Source organism: Eretmochelys imbricata, chromosome 26 (genome assembly GCF_965152235.1).
Source record: "Eretmochelys imbricata isolate rEreImb1 chromosome 26, rEreImb1.hap1, whole genome shotgun sequence".
NCBI classification, from domain to species: domain Eukaryota; kingdom Metazoa; phylum Chordata; order Testudines; family Cheloniidae; genus Eretmochelys; species Eretmochelys imbricata.
This window is the reverse complement of record NC_135597.1, coordinates 14372969-14392867: the sequence shown is the minus strand read 5'-3', so window position 1 is coordinate 14392867 and position 19899 is coordinate 14372969. Positions and strand designations below refer to the sequence as shown.

General features: G+C 52.3%; 1 protein-coding gene across 1 annotated transcript; it reads left to right on the top strand.

The window, feature by feature from the left end:
- Nucleotides 1–1166: 1166 nt before the first annotated feature.
- Nucleotides 1167–15795, top strand: LOC144257584 (pituitary homeobox 2-like). Its single transcript, XM_077805567.1, has 4 exons — nt 1167–1245; nt 9070–9122; nt 14042–14185; nt 15313–15795. Exons 1-4 carry the CDS (start codon nt 1167–1169, stop codon nt 15793–15795), a joined length of 759 nt encoding a protein of 252 aa, XP_077661693.1.
- The last annotated feature ends 4104 nt before the right edge of the window (nt 15796–19899 follow it).

The window sequence follows — 19899 nt, the reverse complement described above, 5'->3', positions numbered from 1 at the left end:
CAGGGAAGGGGGCGTCACGACCTAAATGGGTGCTGGGTTCAGAACCAGAGAGAAAGGGCTGCCCCCAGTACTAGAAACAGACAAGGTACAAAGGTGATGAACTACGTTCCATTTCAAACGACGGACCTGGGGCCTTTTCCGGGTGAACAGGGAGGGCATAAAAGGCTGGCTTTCGAGGTGGCGCTTGGGGGAGCCACCTTCTGCCGAAGGTGAATGGAACGTCACTGCGGGCCAGTGCTCTTCGGGGACTGGGATCGTACAGAACAGAGTCAGAAACCTGGCTGACACGGGGCATTTGGTCTCCGGAGTGTATTTCGTAATGAAATAACGAACCAAGGTGCTCTCCAGCAGCCAACTAGCCAGTCTATCAGCACAGCAGGTAGATGGTGGAGGGAGCGAACCTGACTCCTGGCTGGAGCAACACCAGCACAGGCCAGACGAGGGGCCTGATCCTGCCCAGGGCTGGACACGCTCCGCTCTCACTGCAGCCAGAGGGATTTGAGGGTGCTCCGTGGTGCGCCCCTGGCTGCCACACCAGCAGTGAAGGCAGGGGACGTTCCCCTTGTGGGTGAGTTTCTGCCCCGTCGCACCAAAGGGCTGAGCACTGGCAAGGAGTCAGCCGCCGACTCCCAGCTGCTGTCCCCTCATCCGTCCTCATGTCCCACTTCCCCAGCATGCCAAGACCCTCCCTGATTGGCACCTGGTTAGCTCGCCCTCAGCTGTCCCTGACACCCGACACACCTCCCCATCCTGCCTCCTTTCCTGGCACTCCAGCTCGCCTGGGAAAGGGAAATCAATGGGGAAGCAGGGGGGCGCTCAGGCTAAATTGCCAGGCCACAGGGAGCCAGAAAGCTTCTAACAAGCCGCACGTGGCATTGGGGGGCGAGTGGGGTCAGGGAACCCGATCCCTCCGGCCAGCGGCTGGCGGCACTCGGTTTATTTATTCCCCGGAGAGGGGCCGCTCTCTGTCTGTCAGATAACTGGCGGGTGTGGAGGGATCCCTGTGGATGGCTCACACCACCCGTGCCATGTCAGTCGTCGGCTAATCTCCTCCCCCCGGCACATCAGCTCAGCGCCTGAGGCCCTCCGGGACCGGCAGCCGGCCCACCGGATTCCTCTCCCAAGCATTGGGCTTTCCGGGAGGGCAGTGCCCAGGACTGGGGAGCATGTCGGCGCTGCTGCAGAGCGCGGGTGGGAGCGCCCCTGGGCTGCCCTCAGCGGGGCTCCCCAGCACTGAGCGTGGAGGTAAGGAGCACAGGGAAAGCCACGGGACGTGCTCAGGGCTGTGGGGACTGGGGCTGGGGAGAGAGCTCCTGGCAGTGACTGGGACTGAACCCCTGGGGATGAGGGGTGCTCTCTCCGGGCTGGGGGAGCCGTGCGGTGCAATGATAAGACGTGATACATCGACAGGAGCCGTCCGTGTTTCCGTGCACAGAGTGCTTGTCCCCACCCCGTCCCGCAGGGAGGTCAAGTCACCAGCACGCTCCTGGCTGGGCCGGTAACGTGGAGTGCTTGGTTTGCACTGCCTAGCTCCTGCTGCCTTCCCTTGGCCTGGAAAGCCCCCAACCCCACTCCAAGAGAAGCCCGACCCCTCCGGGTTTCATTTAATGCAGACGAGGCAGGCAAGGGAGCAAAGGAAACCTGTGAAACTGCAGGTTCACTGCGCGGCTTGGGCCAGAGTGGAAATCAGCATCGCTCCATTTACACCAGCTGAGGCTCCGGCCCCTGAGGCTGTTTCAATGGGGCCGTTAGGACTGTGCTGTACAGCTGCGATGATAGACAACTCCTCGTGCACACTCTTAGCAGGGGGCTATGCCGGGAGACTGGTTCCTCTGCACTGAGGGTGGGGGACGGCACCACAGGCCGGGATAATTGTGCCCACATCAGGAGCTGCACTGGTACCTACAGCGCTATAAAATCCCATCCCTAATGGAAACTGTCAATTTGGTACAAGCACCAGGCCTGTGGGCTTTAGGCACCCAGGGCCCCTTGTCATTCAAAGGCAGATTGGCACCGCGCCTCCTTTAAAACCTCAGCCCAGGCTTCAAAGTGTAAGGCTCCCCCCCGGCCGCACTTTGCCTTTGATCCCAGGGGCTGTGGGTTCAGCATGAATCCCCCATGTGGGTGCTGCTGTGATGGGCTGTGAAGAAGCCGGCCACGCTGAGCGGGTCTCAGGCTGGAGTCGTTTGGGAGAAGAGGCACCGGGACCTTGTGTTGGTTAATGTCGCTCCCCGGGGAAAGCCAGGCCTTATTATTAGAGCGGCTTAAATGTTTTCCTTCAACATTTATTTTTGGCTGAAAACGAGTCCCTTTTCGAAAGGACATCCGTTGTGGAACATTTTCGTTTGGAGAATTTTAAAAAAATCTAGGAACATATTTGGAAAAAAAATTTTCTTTCTTTTGCCTTTTTTGCAGAAGACACATAACCAGCAGTCCTAATGGTTAGTAATAGTTGGAACAGAGAAATAGCAGAACACAAACTCCTTGGGAAGTTCACCCTAAGGCCCCGATCTCTGTACATTTTTTACTTTTCCTTTCAAGGCGAAGTCTGGAAAAGGCAGGTTTTTCCTTCGGGGGCCCTCCCCGAAGGCAGGTGTGCTGCATAAGCCGGAAGTTCCCTTAGCGGCTGCTGGGATGTTTTCATTCTAGTTTAAACAACATTCCCCCTAAGTTCATCGCAACCCAAGCAGACAGCATGCAGATAAAAGGGCTCCACTCCTCCCAGGGTCAGGGCTGGTGTGATGCTTCCCGGGGTGCCCAGGGTTGTGGGGCACCTCACTGTTGTTAGTTGTTGGCTGCATGTGTGTGTTCTCTCTGTGTTCGGCACTGGCCCTGGCCAGATAGCAGGCTCCAAACGCACTGACCAATAAGACCCCAAGGCTTGGTTTTGTAGGGAAGGCACCCGGCCAGGTTTATTGCCGATGAAGCACGGTCCTAGCTCCCCAGCTCAATGTCTGCAGTTACACTTGCACATGTATGCTGGTTGCAATGGACACAGCTCAGTGAATGGCGGGACTTTTCCTTCCTCACCAGGCTGGCCAAAGACTCCCTCTGAGACTCCTTTCTATACTCTGACACCAACAAGTTACGTGTTGCCCCCCTGACATGGTCGGTTACCACCCTTTACCCTGTACATGTTGGACTGATCAGAACATCTCCATCGCTCACGCTGTCATCCTGATTTTGTCTTTAAGCAGGGGGGTCAGCGTGTCCTTGTGTCATCTTCAGGGAGTGTGTTTACACCACTCGGGGTGTTGTGGTACCACCCTTCTGGAGTGTATCTGCGTGTGTGTCCTGTGCCTAGCACGTCTCAGGAACGTGGGTGTGTTTGCAATACCAGCCCTGTGCTTGCCTTCAGGATCCTGACACAGGGAAGAAAGGAGAGCAGCAGAATACGGACCCTGGACTTCAGAAAAGCAGACTTTGACTCCCACAGGGAACTGATGAGCAGGATCCCCTGGGAGAATAACATGAGGGGGAAAGGAGTCCAGGAGAGCTGGCTGTATTTTAAAGAATCCTTATTGAGGTTACAGGGACAAACCATCCCGATGTGTAGAAAGAACAGTAAATATGGCAGGTGACCAGTTTGGCTTCACAGTGAAATCCTTGTTGATCTTAAACACTAAAAAGCAGCTTACAAGAAGTGGAAGATTGGACAAATGACCAGGGATGAGTATAAAAATATTGCTCGGGCATGCAGGAGTGAAATCAGGAAGGCCAAATCACACCTGGAGTTGCAGCTAGCAAGAGATGTTAAGAGTAACAAGAAGGGTTTCTTCAGGTATGTTAGCAACAAGAAGAAAGTCAAGGAAAGTGTGGGCCCCTTACTGAATGAGGGAGGCAACCTAGTGACAGAGGATGTGGGAAAAGCTAATGTACTCAATGCTTTTTTGCCTCTGTCTTCACAAACAAGGTCAGCTCCCAGACTACTGCAGTGGGCAGCAGAGCATGGAGAGGAGGTGACCAGCCCTCTGAGGAGAAAGAAGTGGTTCGGGACTATTTAGAAAAGCTGGACGAGCACAAGTCCATGGGGCCAGATGCACTGCATTCAAGAGTGCTAAAAGAGTTGGCGGATGTGACTGCAGAGCCATTGGCCATTATCTTTGAAAACTCATGGCGATCGGGGGAGGTCCCGGACAACTGGAAAAAGGCTAATATAGAGCCCATCTTTAAAAAAGGGAAGGAGGAGGATCCTGGGAACTACAGGCCAGTCAGCCTCACCTCAGTCCCTGGAAAAATCATGGAGCAGGTCCTCAAGGAATCAATTCTGAAGCACTTAGAGGAGAGGAAAGTGATCAGGAACAGTCAGCATGGATTCACCAAGGGCAAGTCATACCTAACTAATCTAATTGCCTTCTATGATGAGATAACTGGCTCTGTGGATGAGGGGAAAGCGGTGGACATGTTGTTCCTTGACTTTAGCAAAGCTTTTGACACGGTCTCCCACAGTATTCTTGTCAGCAAGTTAAAGAAGTATGGGCTGGACGAATGGACTATAAGGTGGATAGAAAGTTGGCTAGATTGTCGGGCTCAACGGGTAGTGATCAATGGCTCCATGTCTAGTTGGCAGCCGATATCAAGTGGAGTGCCCCAAAGGCCGGTCCTCAGGCTGGTTTTGTTCAATATCTTCATAAATGATCTGGAGGATGGTATGGATTGTACCCTCAGTAAGTTTGCAGATGACACTAAACTGGGAGGAGTGGTAGATATGCTGGAGGGTAGGGATAGGATACAGAGGGCCCTAGACAAATTAGAGGATTGGGCCAAAAGAAATCTGATGAGGTTCAACAAGGACAAGTGCAGTGTCCCGCACTTAGGACAGAAGAATCCCATGCACCGCTACAGACTAGGGACCGAATGGCTCGGCAGCAGTTCTGCAGAAAAAGACCTAAGGGTTACAGTGGACGAGAAGCTGGATATGAGTCAACAGTGTGCCCTTGTTGCCAAGAAGGCCAATGGCATTTTGGGATGTATACGTAGGGGCATTGCCAGCAGATCGAGGGACGTGATCGTTCCCCTCTATTCGACATTGGTGAAGCCTCATCTGGAGTACTGTGTCCAGTTTTGGGCCCCACACTACAAGAAGGATGTGGAAAAATTGGAAAGCGTCCAGCGGAGGGCAACAAAAATGATTAGGGGACTGGAACACATGACCTATGAGGAGAGGCTGAGGGAACTGGGGATGTTTAGTCTTCAGAAGAGAAGAATGAGGTGGGATTTGATAGCTGCTTTCAACTACCTGAAAGGGGGTTCCAAAGAGGATGGATCTAGACTGTTCTCAGTGGTAGCAGATGACAGAACAAGGAGTAATGGTCTCAAGTTGCAGTGGGGGAGGTTTAGGTTGGATATTAGGAAAAACTTTTTCATTATGATGGTGGTGAAGCACAGGGAGGTGGTAGAATCTCCTTCCTTAGAAGTTTTTAAGGTCAGGCTTGACAAAGCCCTGGCTGGGATGATTTAGTTGGGGCTTGGTCCTGCTTTGAGCAGGGGGTGGGGCTAGATGACCTCCTGAGGTCCCTTCCAACCCTGAGATTCTACGATTCTATGATGTGGTCGCCGTACTTTACCATTCACACGTTCATGCCCCATCTGTCCTAGTCCGCACATTCCCTTGTACGACTGGTGGACAGAGTTTATTTTCTAATTGTTTTTAGCTCCTTATGGTGGGCCTGGGAATGTTAGGTCTGGGACTCTGATTGAGGAATGCAATTTTATGATTGAGCCTTGGGGGCACTCCCAGATAACATATAGGGACATGGTATATATGTGTCGTGTATGGGGGTGTCGTGTATGTGTGCCTATGACACCACCTCATATTTAAGCATCACAATCCATTTCCAAGCTGGCGTTGTCGTCTGGCCCTTTTGCTTTGGTGCTGCAGATAGCAGCTCACTCCTAACCGGAGTCTCCTCACAGGCTGTGAGCGGACGTCAGGTTTTGCCTGCTGTGGGTCAGCGCCTGCCCCCACCAGCCTCCGGCCACACAAGAACAGCCTCCCCGGCCTCGCGCTCTCTGTACAGCTAGCAGGAGACACACGACAAACCCCGAGTCCCCCGAGCATCCCTCCAAAGTGCCCAGGCCCTGGCACTTAGGACGGAAGAACCCAATGCACAGCTACAGACTAGGGACCGAATGGCTAGGCAGCAGTTCTGCGGAAAAGGACCTAGGGGTGACAGTGGATGAGAAGCTGGATATGAGTCAGCAGTGTGCCCTTGTTGCCAAGAAGGCCAATGGCATTTTGGGATGTATAAGTAGGGGCATTGCCAGCAGATCGAGGGACGTGATCGTCCCCCTCTATTCGACATTGGTGAGGCCTCACCTGGAGTACTGTGTCCAGTTTTGGGCCCCACACTACAAGAAGGATGTGGATAAATTGGAGAGAGTCCAGTGAAGGGCAACAAAAATGATTAGGGGACTGGAACACATGACTTATGAGGAGAGGCTGAGGGAACTGGGATTGTTTAGTCTGCAGAAGAGAAGAATGAGGGGGGATTTGATAGCTGCTTTCAACTACCTGAAAGGGGGTTCCAAAGAGGATGGCTCTAGACTGTTCTCAATGGTAGCAGATGACAGAACGAGGAGTAATGGTCTCAAGTTGCAGTGGGGGAGGTTTAGGTTGGATATTAGGAAAAACTTTTTCACTAGGAGGGTGGTGAAACACTGGAATGCGTTGCCTAGGGAGGTGGTGGAATCTCCTTCCTTAGAAGTTTTTAAGGTCAGGCTTGACAAAGCCCTGGCTGGGATGATTTAATTGGGGATTGGTCCTGCTTTTGAGCAGGGGGTTGGACTAGATGACCTCCTGAGGTCCCTTCCAACCCTGATATTCTATGATATTCTATGATTTTATGAACAGCACACCCCAGCCTGCAAGACTCAGCTCAGGGCCCCAACTCTACTTACCATAGAGCACAGAGAGCCGGGCGCAGTGAAACCACAAATAAATGTATTCGCAAAGAGCAGAGGTTCAAGCGTTTGTGAGTTAGAATGTGGGAAACATATAACACAAAATCATCACATGCTTTCCAGGGCCTAATCTTAACTAACAAGACATTCCCGTGACTCCTACAAGATAGTTTACCCCAAGTCCTTTCCCCAGCATTTTCAACCACTTTGGCTGAGATCCCCCCTTCATAAAATCAAGCCCGCCGGCAGCTTATCCTCCCAGATGGAAGGAAGAGAGGGTTGTACCTCCATGCCCTCTAGTGATACCCCCAAATGTTCATTGTCCTTCTCAATAGGGCTCTCCTCTGCTGGGTCACTTTTTCCTGTAAATCTCCTCTCTTTGCAAATTGCACAACCCTTCATTAGCCCCAGTGGTGACTGCCAAAGGAGGCCAGTTCTGAGCCACACTGCACCGATTTACATGTGAACAGACAGATAGAGAAACATTTCTTGCCTGACAGAAAACCTGCTTTACACCTTTCTTGTCGCTAGTCACAGACCTTAAGTACACAATATTTGGGTATATCTATAACTCCTTACACAACATCCGTAAATACATCCTGCAGTGGTTATGATGACCAGAGTGACACAGGCTTTCCGTAGATACCTTACATGACATTCTTTTGGTGAATCTAGGGATCCCTGTCCCCCAATTAAAACAACGAGGAGTCCAATGGTACCTTAAAGACCAACAGATTTATTTGGGCATAAGCTTTGCATCTGAAGAAGTGTTTTTTTACCCATGAAAGCTTATGCCCAAATAAATCTGTTAGTCTTTAAGGTGCCACCGGACTCCTTGTTGTTTTAGTGGATACAGACTAAGATGGCTACCCCCTGATACTTGTTCCCAAGCATCCAAAGGTCCTTGGGGCACTGCCCGATCCTGGTAGATCTTCCCAGAGACTGTTACACAAACTGGGAGCGGCTCCACCTGTGGGGGTTACCGGAGGTAGCATGTGTCCTCCTTGGTGGTAAGAGCGAGCAGGCTCACGCCGTAGAAATGGAACGCAGAGCCAGCTGGAGTCGCTCGGGTATTAACAGAGATTGTATTGCTAATGGGCCAAATCCTGACATCTCCCTTTGTGTAGAATCCTCTCCTGGAGTCAGCGATTGGTTGGCTGGAGTAAGTGTTTCCGAACTGGGACCAGTAACACTAATTGTTAGAAACTCCCCACGCAAGTCCCTTGGGACAAGCCAACAAACAAACAGGACAATGCCCCCCGCCCCTTTTCTTCTCCTTTCTCTTGGGCCCTGCCCCTCACTGTACCTCTCCCTGAGGATATCTGGCTAGGCCTCCTGCTGCTGATAAGCCCTACGGCAGCCCCTTGGACACAGGCAAGCAAATTCTGTAGGGTCGCTCCTCTGAACAAGCCTAGCAAAGATGCTGCTCTTTGCAATGCCAAGTACCAGTGCTCTCACCTGCCCTGATGGTGGTGGGAGATCCACTTTCTAGCTGATCAAGGCATAGGTGCCAAGCTAACATGGCCTCCTCCCTACTGCAGTGGGTTCCTCTGTGCTAGCTGCCCTGGCTTCCCACTCCTCCCTGCTCTTGCCACCCACCACCCAGTGCGGGCTCAGGGACATGGCCTGAGCACTGCAGAGCCAGGCCAGGAGATGGCAGCAGCTGCAAGAGGTGCAGGAGAATAGTGGTGCCCGTGGGCGTTGTGCCCAGTGAAAGGAGCCATGGAGAGGGGAGCCCAACACAGCCCTGTGCTGAGACCCAGCTTGGTGAGATTGAGTGTGACCACTCTGGAGCCAGCAGGGTTGCACCTGATGACGGCAAGGCTGGTAGAAGAGAAGACAGCCCGTTTGCCCTGAGACATGGCCAAGGGGCCACCAGCAGGGGCTGGGTGGACATTTCAAGTAGCGCTGTGCCCATCTCTGTCCCAGCCCTCTCATCTGGGGATCCCAAAGCACTCAATCCCTCCCAGCTGCCCACAGATAGGTTCATTCCACACTGGCCTGGGAGGTAGGGGCATCATTAGGGTTCCACCCCTGTCCTGGCTGGGCTGAAAGATTCCCTGTAGTTTGCAAGCCCCTCAACTTGGGCTAAATTGAGAGCACACCTAGGCTCCTGGGAGGGGGACACCTTTCTGCAGGGGGAAGCTCTGCCATGTTTGCTTTGAGGATCATTTGAGCCCCAGACTTGGGATGGGAGAGTAACAAATCCCACAAAGAAAGCCACAGACAATCCAAGCCCTGTGCTTTGCTGGATTATTATCAGCCATTTCACAACTGGGGAAACTGAGGCACAGAGGCGGGCTGGGACATGCCTGAGGTCACAGAGTGAGGCAGCAGCAGAACTGCACACAGAACCCAGGAATTCTGAGTCACAGCCTGCTGAGGTGGGCCTACAATCCTGATTCCCAGGACCCTGCTCTCACGAGAAAATCCGGCCTCCCTAAGTGTACCAGATGTGGACTGGCTACAGAGCTTGCTTCTACACCCCACCTGTGTTCGTCATAAGAGCCTTTTGATTCTCTGCATGAATCTGCAGCTAGGCTCTTCCAAAGTCTCTCTCTGGTAGAGGCGTCCGTACACTGCAAAGTACAGCCTTGCCTCTTAAGTTGACTTGTACTGGATCTCCTTTCAAAAGTCCAATACCTTGAAATCCTCTGTAAAGTTCTTCCGCCTTTCTCAGTAGGCCCATCCTGGTGCCCATGCTCTGGCTCAGAAGGCTGTTGGTCTATGGTCCTTTGATCACATACACTCTGAATGCATAGCTTTGTAGGTTGTTTCTGTGATGAACTGGCCCATGGAATTCAGAATCCCTCCAGGGCTAGCCAGGGCTGTGTCAGGTGACTTCAGCTCTGGGAGGGATTGAGATGACTGTGATATCAGCTCCTGAATCAGTTTTAAAGTCAATAGTCTTGCCATCAATATTCAGTTTCACTCTCCAGGCAGGCTCTATGTCATCACCAGTGACAAATCCCAGAAATAATGGCTCTTGATTGTCTGTAATATGAGTCAACTCCCTGACTGCTTTCACGCAGCACACAACTACAAAATGTCCATGTTTCACGTATTTATTACACTGTTTGCTTCTGACTGGACATGCATTGTCTCTTGGGATATGACTTTTTCCATACCTTGTGCATGTGGACTGGAATTGGTCCCTCTTAGCCTGGGAGTTCTCCCTCCTTGCCTCAGAGGTTTTATGATCTTGACTTTTAACATTCAAGTGTCTGTTTGTAGCTTCTCAGATAGTTTCAGATTTTTCAATTTGCTCCTGCCCTTTGTTCTGTTTGACTAATTCTGACTGCTTTGTTACCTGTATAGCTGTGTGTAGGGTTAAATCTCTCTTCAACTGTAACTGCTGTGAAAGGTTTTTATCTGTTAACCCAATGCCCAGCCTGTCACCAATATTTTCATGTTTTGCATTCCCAGAATCACAGTTTTTAACCAATGTATGCTCTTATAAAACATTCAACATTTCCCCCTCATTCTTGAATTCTCTGGTGAAAACCTGCTCTTTCACAAAGCCCATTTATCTGAGGTATAAATTATGCATCAAATATAGCCAGAACCCTTTCACAGTCATCTTTGTGACTGTCTTCAGTAAAGTCAAAGCACTTAAAGATAGGCTCTGCCTGCTTCCCCATAGCATAAATTAAAGATGATGCTTCTATATCCAGTTTCTTTGCGGAGCTGAATAGCAATGCTAAATCTTGCAAAATATTGTTTCCAGTCTGTCCTTTCTGAAGATTTGTCAAAGCTGATGCTCTTGGGGGCATTGAAGGCATGCTGGTGAGATTCTGCACCCTTTGTTGCTTTGTTCCTTCTGTTTGCAACCTTTGTTGCTGTTTTCCTGCTATTTCTGTTCTTAGTTTACTCCTGACACCATGTCATAGTCCTGTACCAGATATGGACTGGCCTCAGAGCTTGCTTCGACACACCACCTGTGTTCATCGTAGGATCCTTTAATGCTCTGCCAGACATGTCTGAGGTTCATTTAAATGAGGCGTTTTACACCCATTGCCACCTAGTGGTTGAACCGTAGAACACAGGTGAGCATTCCACTTCACTAGGAGCCTCTGCACATGTGGGCATCCTGCCTGCAGGACCCCCGGCTCACCTGCACCGTCCCTCAGCCAGAGAAGGGCCAATGAATGGCTTCAAACCACCCTCATCCTGGAGGAAGGAAATGATCCGTCTGTGGAGCATGTGGGGAAGCCTGTAGGTCGAGAGCTGGAGAAAGCCCAAGTCCCTGCAAAGCTAGATCCACAACTCATTAACCTTTGTGAGCAGGTACACACTGAGCAGCTAGTACCAAACACACTGTTACTAGCAAGAACAAGAGATTACTCAACAAAATAGATTGTATCACTTCAGAGAAGAATCAACTTTTCATCTCCTTGGCCGTAGGTCCAGCGCAACTCTTACAGTCCTGCTCTTTGCTTCTCTTCGCCTTGACGTGTTCCTTAGATTTGAGGTTCCTGGGGTTGTACCTCTTTGCACCGAGTTCATCCATGAGCAGGACTTTGTCATCTAGTGGCCCCTCGTTTGTACACTAGGCACCTTTGGTCTGTCAATAGCTGTTCAAACGGTCATTCTCCCTGTTCACGGACGTAGGTCCTCTGTGGGTGGGCGTCTCTTTTACTGTTTTTAGGACCTGTTTATACCTAACAGCTTTTTGATCAATTTTCTTTTTCACCAATTTCGGGTTTTTTCCTAGATACACTCTCTGGTGCGTCTGTAGATTTTATTTCCCTCTACTTCCTTTCTCTAACCGTGCCTGTTCACATGCCCAGGTCTGCTTTCTTCTGCTTCTCCTGACCTGAAACCTTTCCTGTTTTCCTTCTTTCCTCCTTCTCACTTCCCATGCCCTACTCTAGTCTCCTGCTCATCCTTTATTTGATCACCTCACCTCCAAACCACACTTTGGTTCATCCACTAGCTCAGCAGCTTGATCCTTCTCCGTCTTCAACAGCTTCGGGGGGATTCCGAGCCCCCTCCTCAGCTCAAGCTGCCCTCACTGGACGTCTCTCTCCCCAGGACAGCACTCTGATCAGGGTGAGGCTTGCTACAAAGGGACCATTAAATCATCCAGTCTAATCCCCTATAGCACAGGCCAGAGAACGTCGCCCTGGTACCCCTGCACTCAGCCCAAAGACATGTGTTTGACTGAAGCATCTTGCAGAAAGGCAGCCGGGCTTCCATGAAGAGCTGGAGTTCAGTCCCCCTCACTATTAACCATTGGTGCCTTTTCTAATTGGAATGTGTCTGGCTTCAGCTTCCACCCACTGGGTCTTGCTCTGCCTTTCTCGGCTCGAAGAAAGAGCCCTTCAGTGCCTGGTGTTTCCCCCCATGTACATATACACTGTAATCAAGTCACCTCTCAATCTTCTTTTTGATACAATTCTTCCCTCGCCCCCATCCCCGAAGTGCCTGATTTCAAAGCTGCTGGCTTTCAAGCCCTCCTGCCCTGTGTCCTCTGTGCGTGAGAGAGCCAGCCATGGGGTTGTGGTTACAACTAGGACTGTCACATGGGTTGAAAAAGGAATCCCAAGTAATTGCAAACTTAAAAAAATAGTCACGGTTAATCACAGTTTTAATCGCGCTGCTAAACAATAATAGAAACACCAATTCCAATTCAGCAGGGATGCATGTCCTCTGGAACAGAGGTCAAAGCACGACAGGGCATACGAATGTTTAGCCTATCTGGCTCGTAAATACTTTGCAACAAGAGTTACAACAATGCCATGCGAACGCTTGTTCTGACTTTCAGGTGACATTGTAAAGAAGAAGCAGGCAGCATTATCTCCCGTAATTGTAAACAAACTAGTTTGTCTGAGCGATTGGCTGAACAAGAAGTAGGACTCAGTGGACTTGAAGGCTCTAAAGTTTTAAGTTGTTTTGTTTTTGACCGCAGTTTTGTGAAAAGATAATAATTCTACATTTGTAAGTTGCAGGTTCACGATAAAGAGATTGCACGACAGTACGTGCATGAGGTGAATTGAAAAATACTGTATCTTTTTTTACTGGGCAAATATTTATAATTAATGTAAAGTGAGCGCTGTACACGTTGCATCCTGTGTTATAACTGAAATCAATATCTCTGAAAATGTAGAACAGCATCCAAAGTATTTCTAATCCATTTCAATTGGTGTCCTATTATTGTTTAACAGTGCAATGAAAACTGCAATTAATCGTGACTATGTTTTCAATCTAGTTAATTTGTTTTGCGTTTATCGCTTGAGTTAACGGCGATTAATTGACAGACCTGGCTATAACTTCTTTCCGGGGTGTGTGTATGTCTGGGAGAGGGAGGTTGACCCAGGAGAAGGCTGGGACGCTCACTCTCAGGCCCTGCTAAGGGAGTCCAGGAGAAGAGAGGAGGGGTCACAGTGAGGCCGTGGCAGAGCTGGGGACACAACCCAGCTCTTAGACTCATTCCATAATCACAAGCCCCCTCTCTTCTCCGAAGCCTGTACTGGCCTGAGTGACCCCTGCTGTGATGGGATGTTAGATGGGGTGGACTCTGAGTTACTACAGAGAATGCTTCCCTGGGTATCTGGTTGGTGAATCTTGCCCATATGCTCAGGGTTCAGCTCAGGGGTCGGAAGGAATTTTCCTCCAGGGCAGATTGGAAGAGGCCCTGGGGGGTTTTCGCCTTCCTCCGTAGCATGGGGCACGGGTCACTTGCTGGAGGATTCTCTGCACCTTGAAGTCTTTAAACCACGATTTGAGGACTTCAATAGCTCAGACATAGGTGAGAGGTTTATCGCAGGAGTGGGTGGGTGAGATTCTGTGGCCTGCGCTGTGCAGGAGGTTAGACTAGGTGATCATAATGGTCCCTTCTGACCTTAATGTCTATGAGTCTATGAGTCATGGCCGAGAAGGACACTCCAGCGCTGTATGTGCCAATGGAACCCAGGGATGCATGACACGTCCCCCATTCCCAGGGACCTGGGGTCTGTGACAGCACCCCTGGCTCCTTGGCACATGCTGCAGAGCCTCCTGTGTTTAGCTTTGGGCTGGCCCACATGGTGGTTCTCCCGCTGACCCCCCACCCCGGCTCTCTGCAGCAAAGAATGGGGAGAACTCACGGTCCAAGTCGTCCGGCTCCGGTGGCAAAGAGGAGCTGAACCTGGGCAAGAAGAAGCTGCGAAGGCAAAGGACTCACTTCACCAGCCAGCAGCTGCAGGAGCTGGAGGCCACCTTCCAGCGCAACCGCTACCCAGACCTGAGCACCAGGGAGGAGATCGCAGGCTGGACCAACCTGGCGGAATCCAGGATCAGGGTAAGCAGGAGCCTCCTCAGACACTCCAGTAGGGGGCAGTCTCCACTGGAGTGGGACCCAGGCCTGATGAGCTGCGGTGGCTCAGCCTGTGGTCTGCCTTCCCCTCCACCTGTAGCCTTTACAGAGCGGGGCCTTCGGGGGAGTGGGGTTTGTGTGAGAGCCTCCAGCAGAGCGCTGCAGCACGGAATTCCACGCCTCAGCCGAAGGAGCCGCTCCATTAGCTGGTAGCAGTAGTAGACCATTGTCCTCTGGTAGGTCCTCCACTACAGAAGCATGCAATGCACGTGGTGCCAGTATGTTTCAAGTGCCGATGGCAGGGCCAGGAACTTTTTGCCGTACAGGCCTGGTAACGGTGGGAGGAGGACGGCGCTCAGCAACTCCCGTCCAGTCAAGAAGCAATTCCTATCCACGTCTCCTGGGGCTCGAGTGGAATGCAGGGTCAGCCCTTTGATGCTGCCACAGCGCATCTGGTGCCACAGAGCCTGGGCTTTCCCTGCCCTATGTGCAGCTTGGAGGGCTTGCACTGGCAGAGACTGGCAAAAGCTAATCACAGGGGCTGAGTGAGTCTTTGGGTTCGGGACAGACCCACGTACTGGGGCACAGGAATTCGTCACGGAGGGAGACAAAACTGCCAGGGTCATTCCAGGTGCCAGGGCGACTAGGACTGCTGTTTGGGCCAGATTCAGAGCTGGTGTGAGCTCAGGAAGTTGGTGGCAGGTTGGATGGGGCCACGTGGTGCTGCAAAGATGCCAGCTTGGCATCCCTAGAGCCTTATTCACCGAGCAGGGACCATGTCTGCAATGCCCAGGCAAGCCCCATGCTTGTACCGGACAGGGCTGGGACGGGGATTCAGCCTGCAGGGGTCATTCAGTCCCTGGCCCCTCTGCCAACTGGGGAAGGGGGGTGCTTTGGGGGATGTGCGCTCACCTGCTCGCAGCTGGGCTGAGCCCCACCACACAGCCCCCAGCTGGGGGTGCCCATGAGTCTGGTAGCTGAAGCAGGGACGGCACAAGCTGCTGAGAAGTGGGAGGCAGGCAGATCAGCTGCAATGCTGGCTGCTGTGATACTGAGCTCAAAGCAGGCTTTTCTCCCCTCCCCATTCTCTCGCTCCCGTTCTCTCTCTGAAGGTCTGGTTTAAGAACCGCAGAGCCAAGTGGCGGAAGAAGGAGCGGCACCTGCAGACTGGGCTGTGCAAGGGGGGCCTTGGCCCCCAGCTGAACGGTCTGCCCAGGGGCCCGTATGAAGACCTCTACAACAGCCACTCCAACCACAGCTGGGCCCCCAAGGGCTTCCAGGCCAGCCCCCTCCCCAGCAAAGGCTTCCAGCTCTTCAATGCTGTGAATCTCAGTTCCTTCTCCCCACAGGCTGTGTTCCCGGGGGTGGCAGCAGCCTCCATGCCCGGGGTCCCGGCCCTGGAGAACTTCAACAGCCTGGCCGGCCCCACCTACGGACCCGAAGCTTTGCCTTACATGTACAAGGACCCCTGCAACGCAAGCCTGGCAGGGCTGAGACTCCGGGCAAAGCATCCCCAGCCCCTTAGCCTCGAGGTCCTGCCAAGCCCCGCTGCGAGCCCCAACTCCTGCCAGTACACACTGGGCAGGCCTCTGTGAAGGGGACCCCAGAGCATCGGTACCAGCCCCCCCCCCCCAGACTGTACAGAGGGGTGGGGGGTTCTCTCACCAAGGACAGTGTGGAGGGAGGGGGGTTCCCCCATCCTGGGACAGTGCCCTCCACCACGCCAGAGCTGTCCTCATAGCCCATGCACCCCCCCTCCCTCTGCCAGTGCCCAGCTCAGGGAGCCCAGGGGGTGCCAAAGGCTATGAGTAGCCCCAAAGATTGTGGCTTAGCCCAAGACCTGTAGATCCGGCCCCAGACAAAGCTCAGTGCAGGCAAAGTGCCGCAATTTGGGTTAAATTACCGTGGAAAGCGCCATCTAAGATCCCAAACAAGGAACAGACTCTTGGGAGGAGACAAAGCCCCCTGTGAGGGGAGACCTGAAGAGGCCTGGACGCCGGGCTCTGGGACTAGCCAGCTCAGAGGCACAGGGAAGGGCATGACGCTGTTCTGAGTTCTGCACTGGGTGGCATTATTATCTCCAGCTCTTGCCAACAAAACAGAGAGTCCCTGAGCTCGGGCTGCGGCTAGAGCAGGGAGCTCAGAGACTTCCGTTCCCGGCGCTGGAAGGGCATGCTAGCGGATGAGCAGAGCAGCAGCGATGGTGCGTCTGGACTCCCGCGGACAGATCAGGAGCCCTGGATTCTATTTCCAACACTAGCATTTCCTCACCATGTGACCATGGGCAAGTCCCGTCCCCTCCCTGTGCCTCAGTTTCCTTCTCTGCAATATGTTGGTCACAGTCCTGACCGGCCTCACCTGAGGACTCATTCATGCTTGTAACATGCTTTGGGATCCTTGGGAGGAAGGTGTAATACTGTCAGTGCAGGTGACATCAGATCTGGGGGAGTGGTAAATAACGCCGAGGACAGTCACCGATACAGAGCGATCTGGATCGCTTGGTAAGCTGGTTGCAAGCAAACCATGTGCAGGGACGCAGGGGCGGCGAGTTATATGGGCCAGTGGTGCCCGGGCTCCAGGAATATTCAGGGACCAGGGGCCAGGCTCCAGCAATGTTTGGGGCCGGGTCTCCCCCTGGCCCCGCCTGCCGCCCCCATGCACCTTCCCCAGAGTGTTCACTGGCCCCTGGGTGATTTAAAAGGGCCCCAAGGCCCCTGCCGCCACCGCCGGCAGCGCAGCGGGGCTAAAGCGGCTTCCTGCCCACCTTCGCTCCGCACAGCGCCCCACTCCTGGAAGCAGCTGGCATGTCCCTGCGGCCCCTGGGGCGGGGGGGGTCTCCACGCACTGCCCCCACCCCAAGTGCCGACTCTGCCATTGGAACTATGGCCAACGGGAGCAACGGGGGCGGTGCCTGCGGGCAGCAGCGTGCAGAGACAACCCCCCCGCCCCCCGGCAACCCCTGCCTAGGAGCCACTACCAGAGGGGTGTGCAGGTCACTTTCGGGAGCTGGCCGCGGTAAGCGCCACACATCTTACCCCCTCCTACACCCCAACCCCCTGCCCTAGCCAGAGCCCATACCCCAATTCCCACCCAGAGCCCACACCCTGCACTCCCTCCTACAACCCTGCCCCAGCCCAGAGCCTGCACCCAGCACCCAAACTCCCACCCAGAGCCTTAGGCAGGTGTCAGGGCGGGGGCGGGACTTGGACCCGTTCTGTGCACCACCAAAAATTATACAAACCTGCTGCCCCTGGGGGAAGATCTCTGGCCTGGGTTATGCAGGCGGACAAACAGACTCACTAGATGCTCACAGCAGTCCCTTCTCACCTTAAAATCTCTGAATTTAGGTGCAAACTATTCTTTGGCCTTGTAAAGTCCGTGCAGGCCTGCTTTCGGATCTCAGCCAGAGTTTGCACAGGATCTGGGCACATCCCCATTGTGATGTCAATCCATGTCCCATCCGCAGGAGGATGGAACGGACTGGTCTGGCTTTTCCAATTCCAGCTCCCAGGAGACCCCCGGGACTCCTTGATGCACAGCTCACAATACCCGAATTCCTCTCATTCCATCTCATTGCTGCCTTGGGATTTTGGCGCGTGCTCAAATAGTTCCCCTGTATCACCCCCCTCCCTCAAAAGCCCACACACGCAACAGGGCCCCCTCCAGTGCCCACAGCCCTACCTTGTGAGCGGCCAAGTGACAGGGTGCTCTCCAGCAATGTCTGTAGGAAATGGGGGTGGAACTTCAAACACACCCTGCTCGCCATGCCTGGGGCCCTGGCTAGCCAGCTTTCACCTCACTTCTCTGGAAAGGGGTGGGGGATCGATAGTGTTTAAGACCAAGCGCTGGGAATTGAGGGTACAGCTACACTGCAAAAAACCCAGCGGCAACAAGTCTTAGAGCCTGGGTCTACGGACTGGGACTCACACTAGGGGGCTGAAAATAGCGGGGTAGAGGTTACTGCTTGGGCTCTGAAACCTGGCCGGAGGGAGGTGTCAGACCCCAAGCGCCAGCCTGAGTGGGAATGTTTACACAGCTTGTGTTAAAAAGGGCTCCAGAGGAGATCCCAGCAATTACAGGCCAGTAAGCCTAACTTCAGCACTGGGCAAGCAGGTTGAAACCATAGTAAAGAACAGAATTATCAGACACGTAACTGAACACGATTCGAGAGGGAAGAGCCAACATGGTGTTTGTAAAGGGAAATCATGCCTCACCAATCTACTAGAATTCTTTGAGGGGATCAACAAGCATGTGGACAAGGGGGATCCAGTGGATATAGTTCACTTAGAATGTCAGAAATCCTTTGACCAGGTCCCTCACCAAAGGCTGTTAAGCAAAGTAAGCTGTCATGGGATAAGAGGGAAGGTCTTCTCATGGATCAGTAACTGGTTAAAAGATAGGAAACAAAGGGTAGGACTAAATGGTCAGTTTTCAGAACGGAGAGAGGTAAATAATGGTGTCCCCCAGGGGTCTGTACTGGGACCAGTCCTATTCAACATATTCATAAATGATCTGGAAAAAGGGGTAAACAGTGAGGTGGCAAAATTTGCAGATGATACAAAACTACTCAAGATAGTTAAGTCCAAAGCAGACTGCGAAGAGCTACAAAGGGATCTCACAAAACTGGGTGACTGGGCAACAAAATGGCAGATGAAATTCAATGTTGATAAATGCAAAGTAATACACATTGGAAAACATAATCCCAACTATTCATACAAAATGATGGGGTCTAAATTAGCTGTTACCACTCAAGAAAGAGATCTTGGAGTCATTGTGGAGAGTTCTCTGAAAACATCCACTCACTGTGCAGCGGCCGTCAAAAATGTATAGAGAATGTTGGGACTCATTAGGAAAGGGACAGATAATAAAACAAAAAATATCATGTTGCCTCTCTATAAATCCATGCTACGCCCACATCTGGAATACTGTGTGCAGATGTGGTTGCCCCACCTCAAAAACGATATATTGGAATTGGAAAAGGTACAGAAAAGCGCAACAAAAATGACTGGTGTGGAGAAAGTAAATAAGGAAGTGTTATTTACTCCTTCTCATAACACAAGAACTAGGGGTCCCCAAATGAAATTAAGAGGGAGCAAGTTTAAAACAAACATAAGGAAGTCTTCTTCACCCAATGCACAGTCAACCTGTGGAACTGCCTGCCAGAGGAGGTTGTGAATGCCAAGACTATAACAGGGTTCAAAAAAGAACTAGATAACTTCACGGGGGACAGGTCCACCAATGGCTATTAGCCAGGATGGGCAGGGATGGTGTCCCTAGCCTCTGTTTGCCAGAAGCTGGGAATGGGTGACAGGGGATGGATCACTTGATGATTCCCTGTTCTGTTCATTACCTCTGGGGCACCTGGCATTGTTCTTACGTTAGCCCCACGAGTTTGAGCCTGTAAACCCAGGCTCCGAGCCTCCTGCTGCACGGTGGTGTTTGCAGGGCAGCTGTACGCTGACTCTGGGATTCCACTAGCTGTGTGGATCTTGGCTGAGTTGCTTCCTTTCCAATGCCTCGGTTTCCCCATCTGTAAAATAGCATAACAGTGCTTCAAATGGGCATGTGAGGCTTAGAGTGTTGCTGCCTGCAGAGTGCTTGGAAATCCACTGAGGGGCCCTGCTTCCCCTCTCTGCGAGAGCAGATTCACTTTGCTGTAACTGCATTGATTTCAACAGGTTTACCCCAGCATAAAACTG

Bases quoted from the DNA above. Each gene is read 5' to 3' on its own strand.
- LOC144257584 (XM_077805567.1), top strand. From the start codon at position 1,167: ATGTCGGCGCTGCTGCAGAGCGCGGGTGGGAGCGCCCCTGGGCTGCCC. The intron at 1,246-9,069 runs GTAAGGAGCACA...GTTTGCTTTGAG, and splicing joins CCCCAGCACTGAGCGTGGAG to GATCATTTGAGCCCCAGACT. The intron at 14,186-15,312 runs GTAAGCAGGAGC...CTCTCTCTGAAG, and splicing joins TGGCGGAATCCAGGATCAGG to GTCTGGTTTAAGAACCGCAG.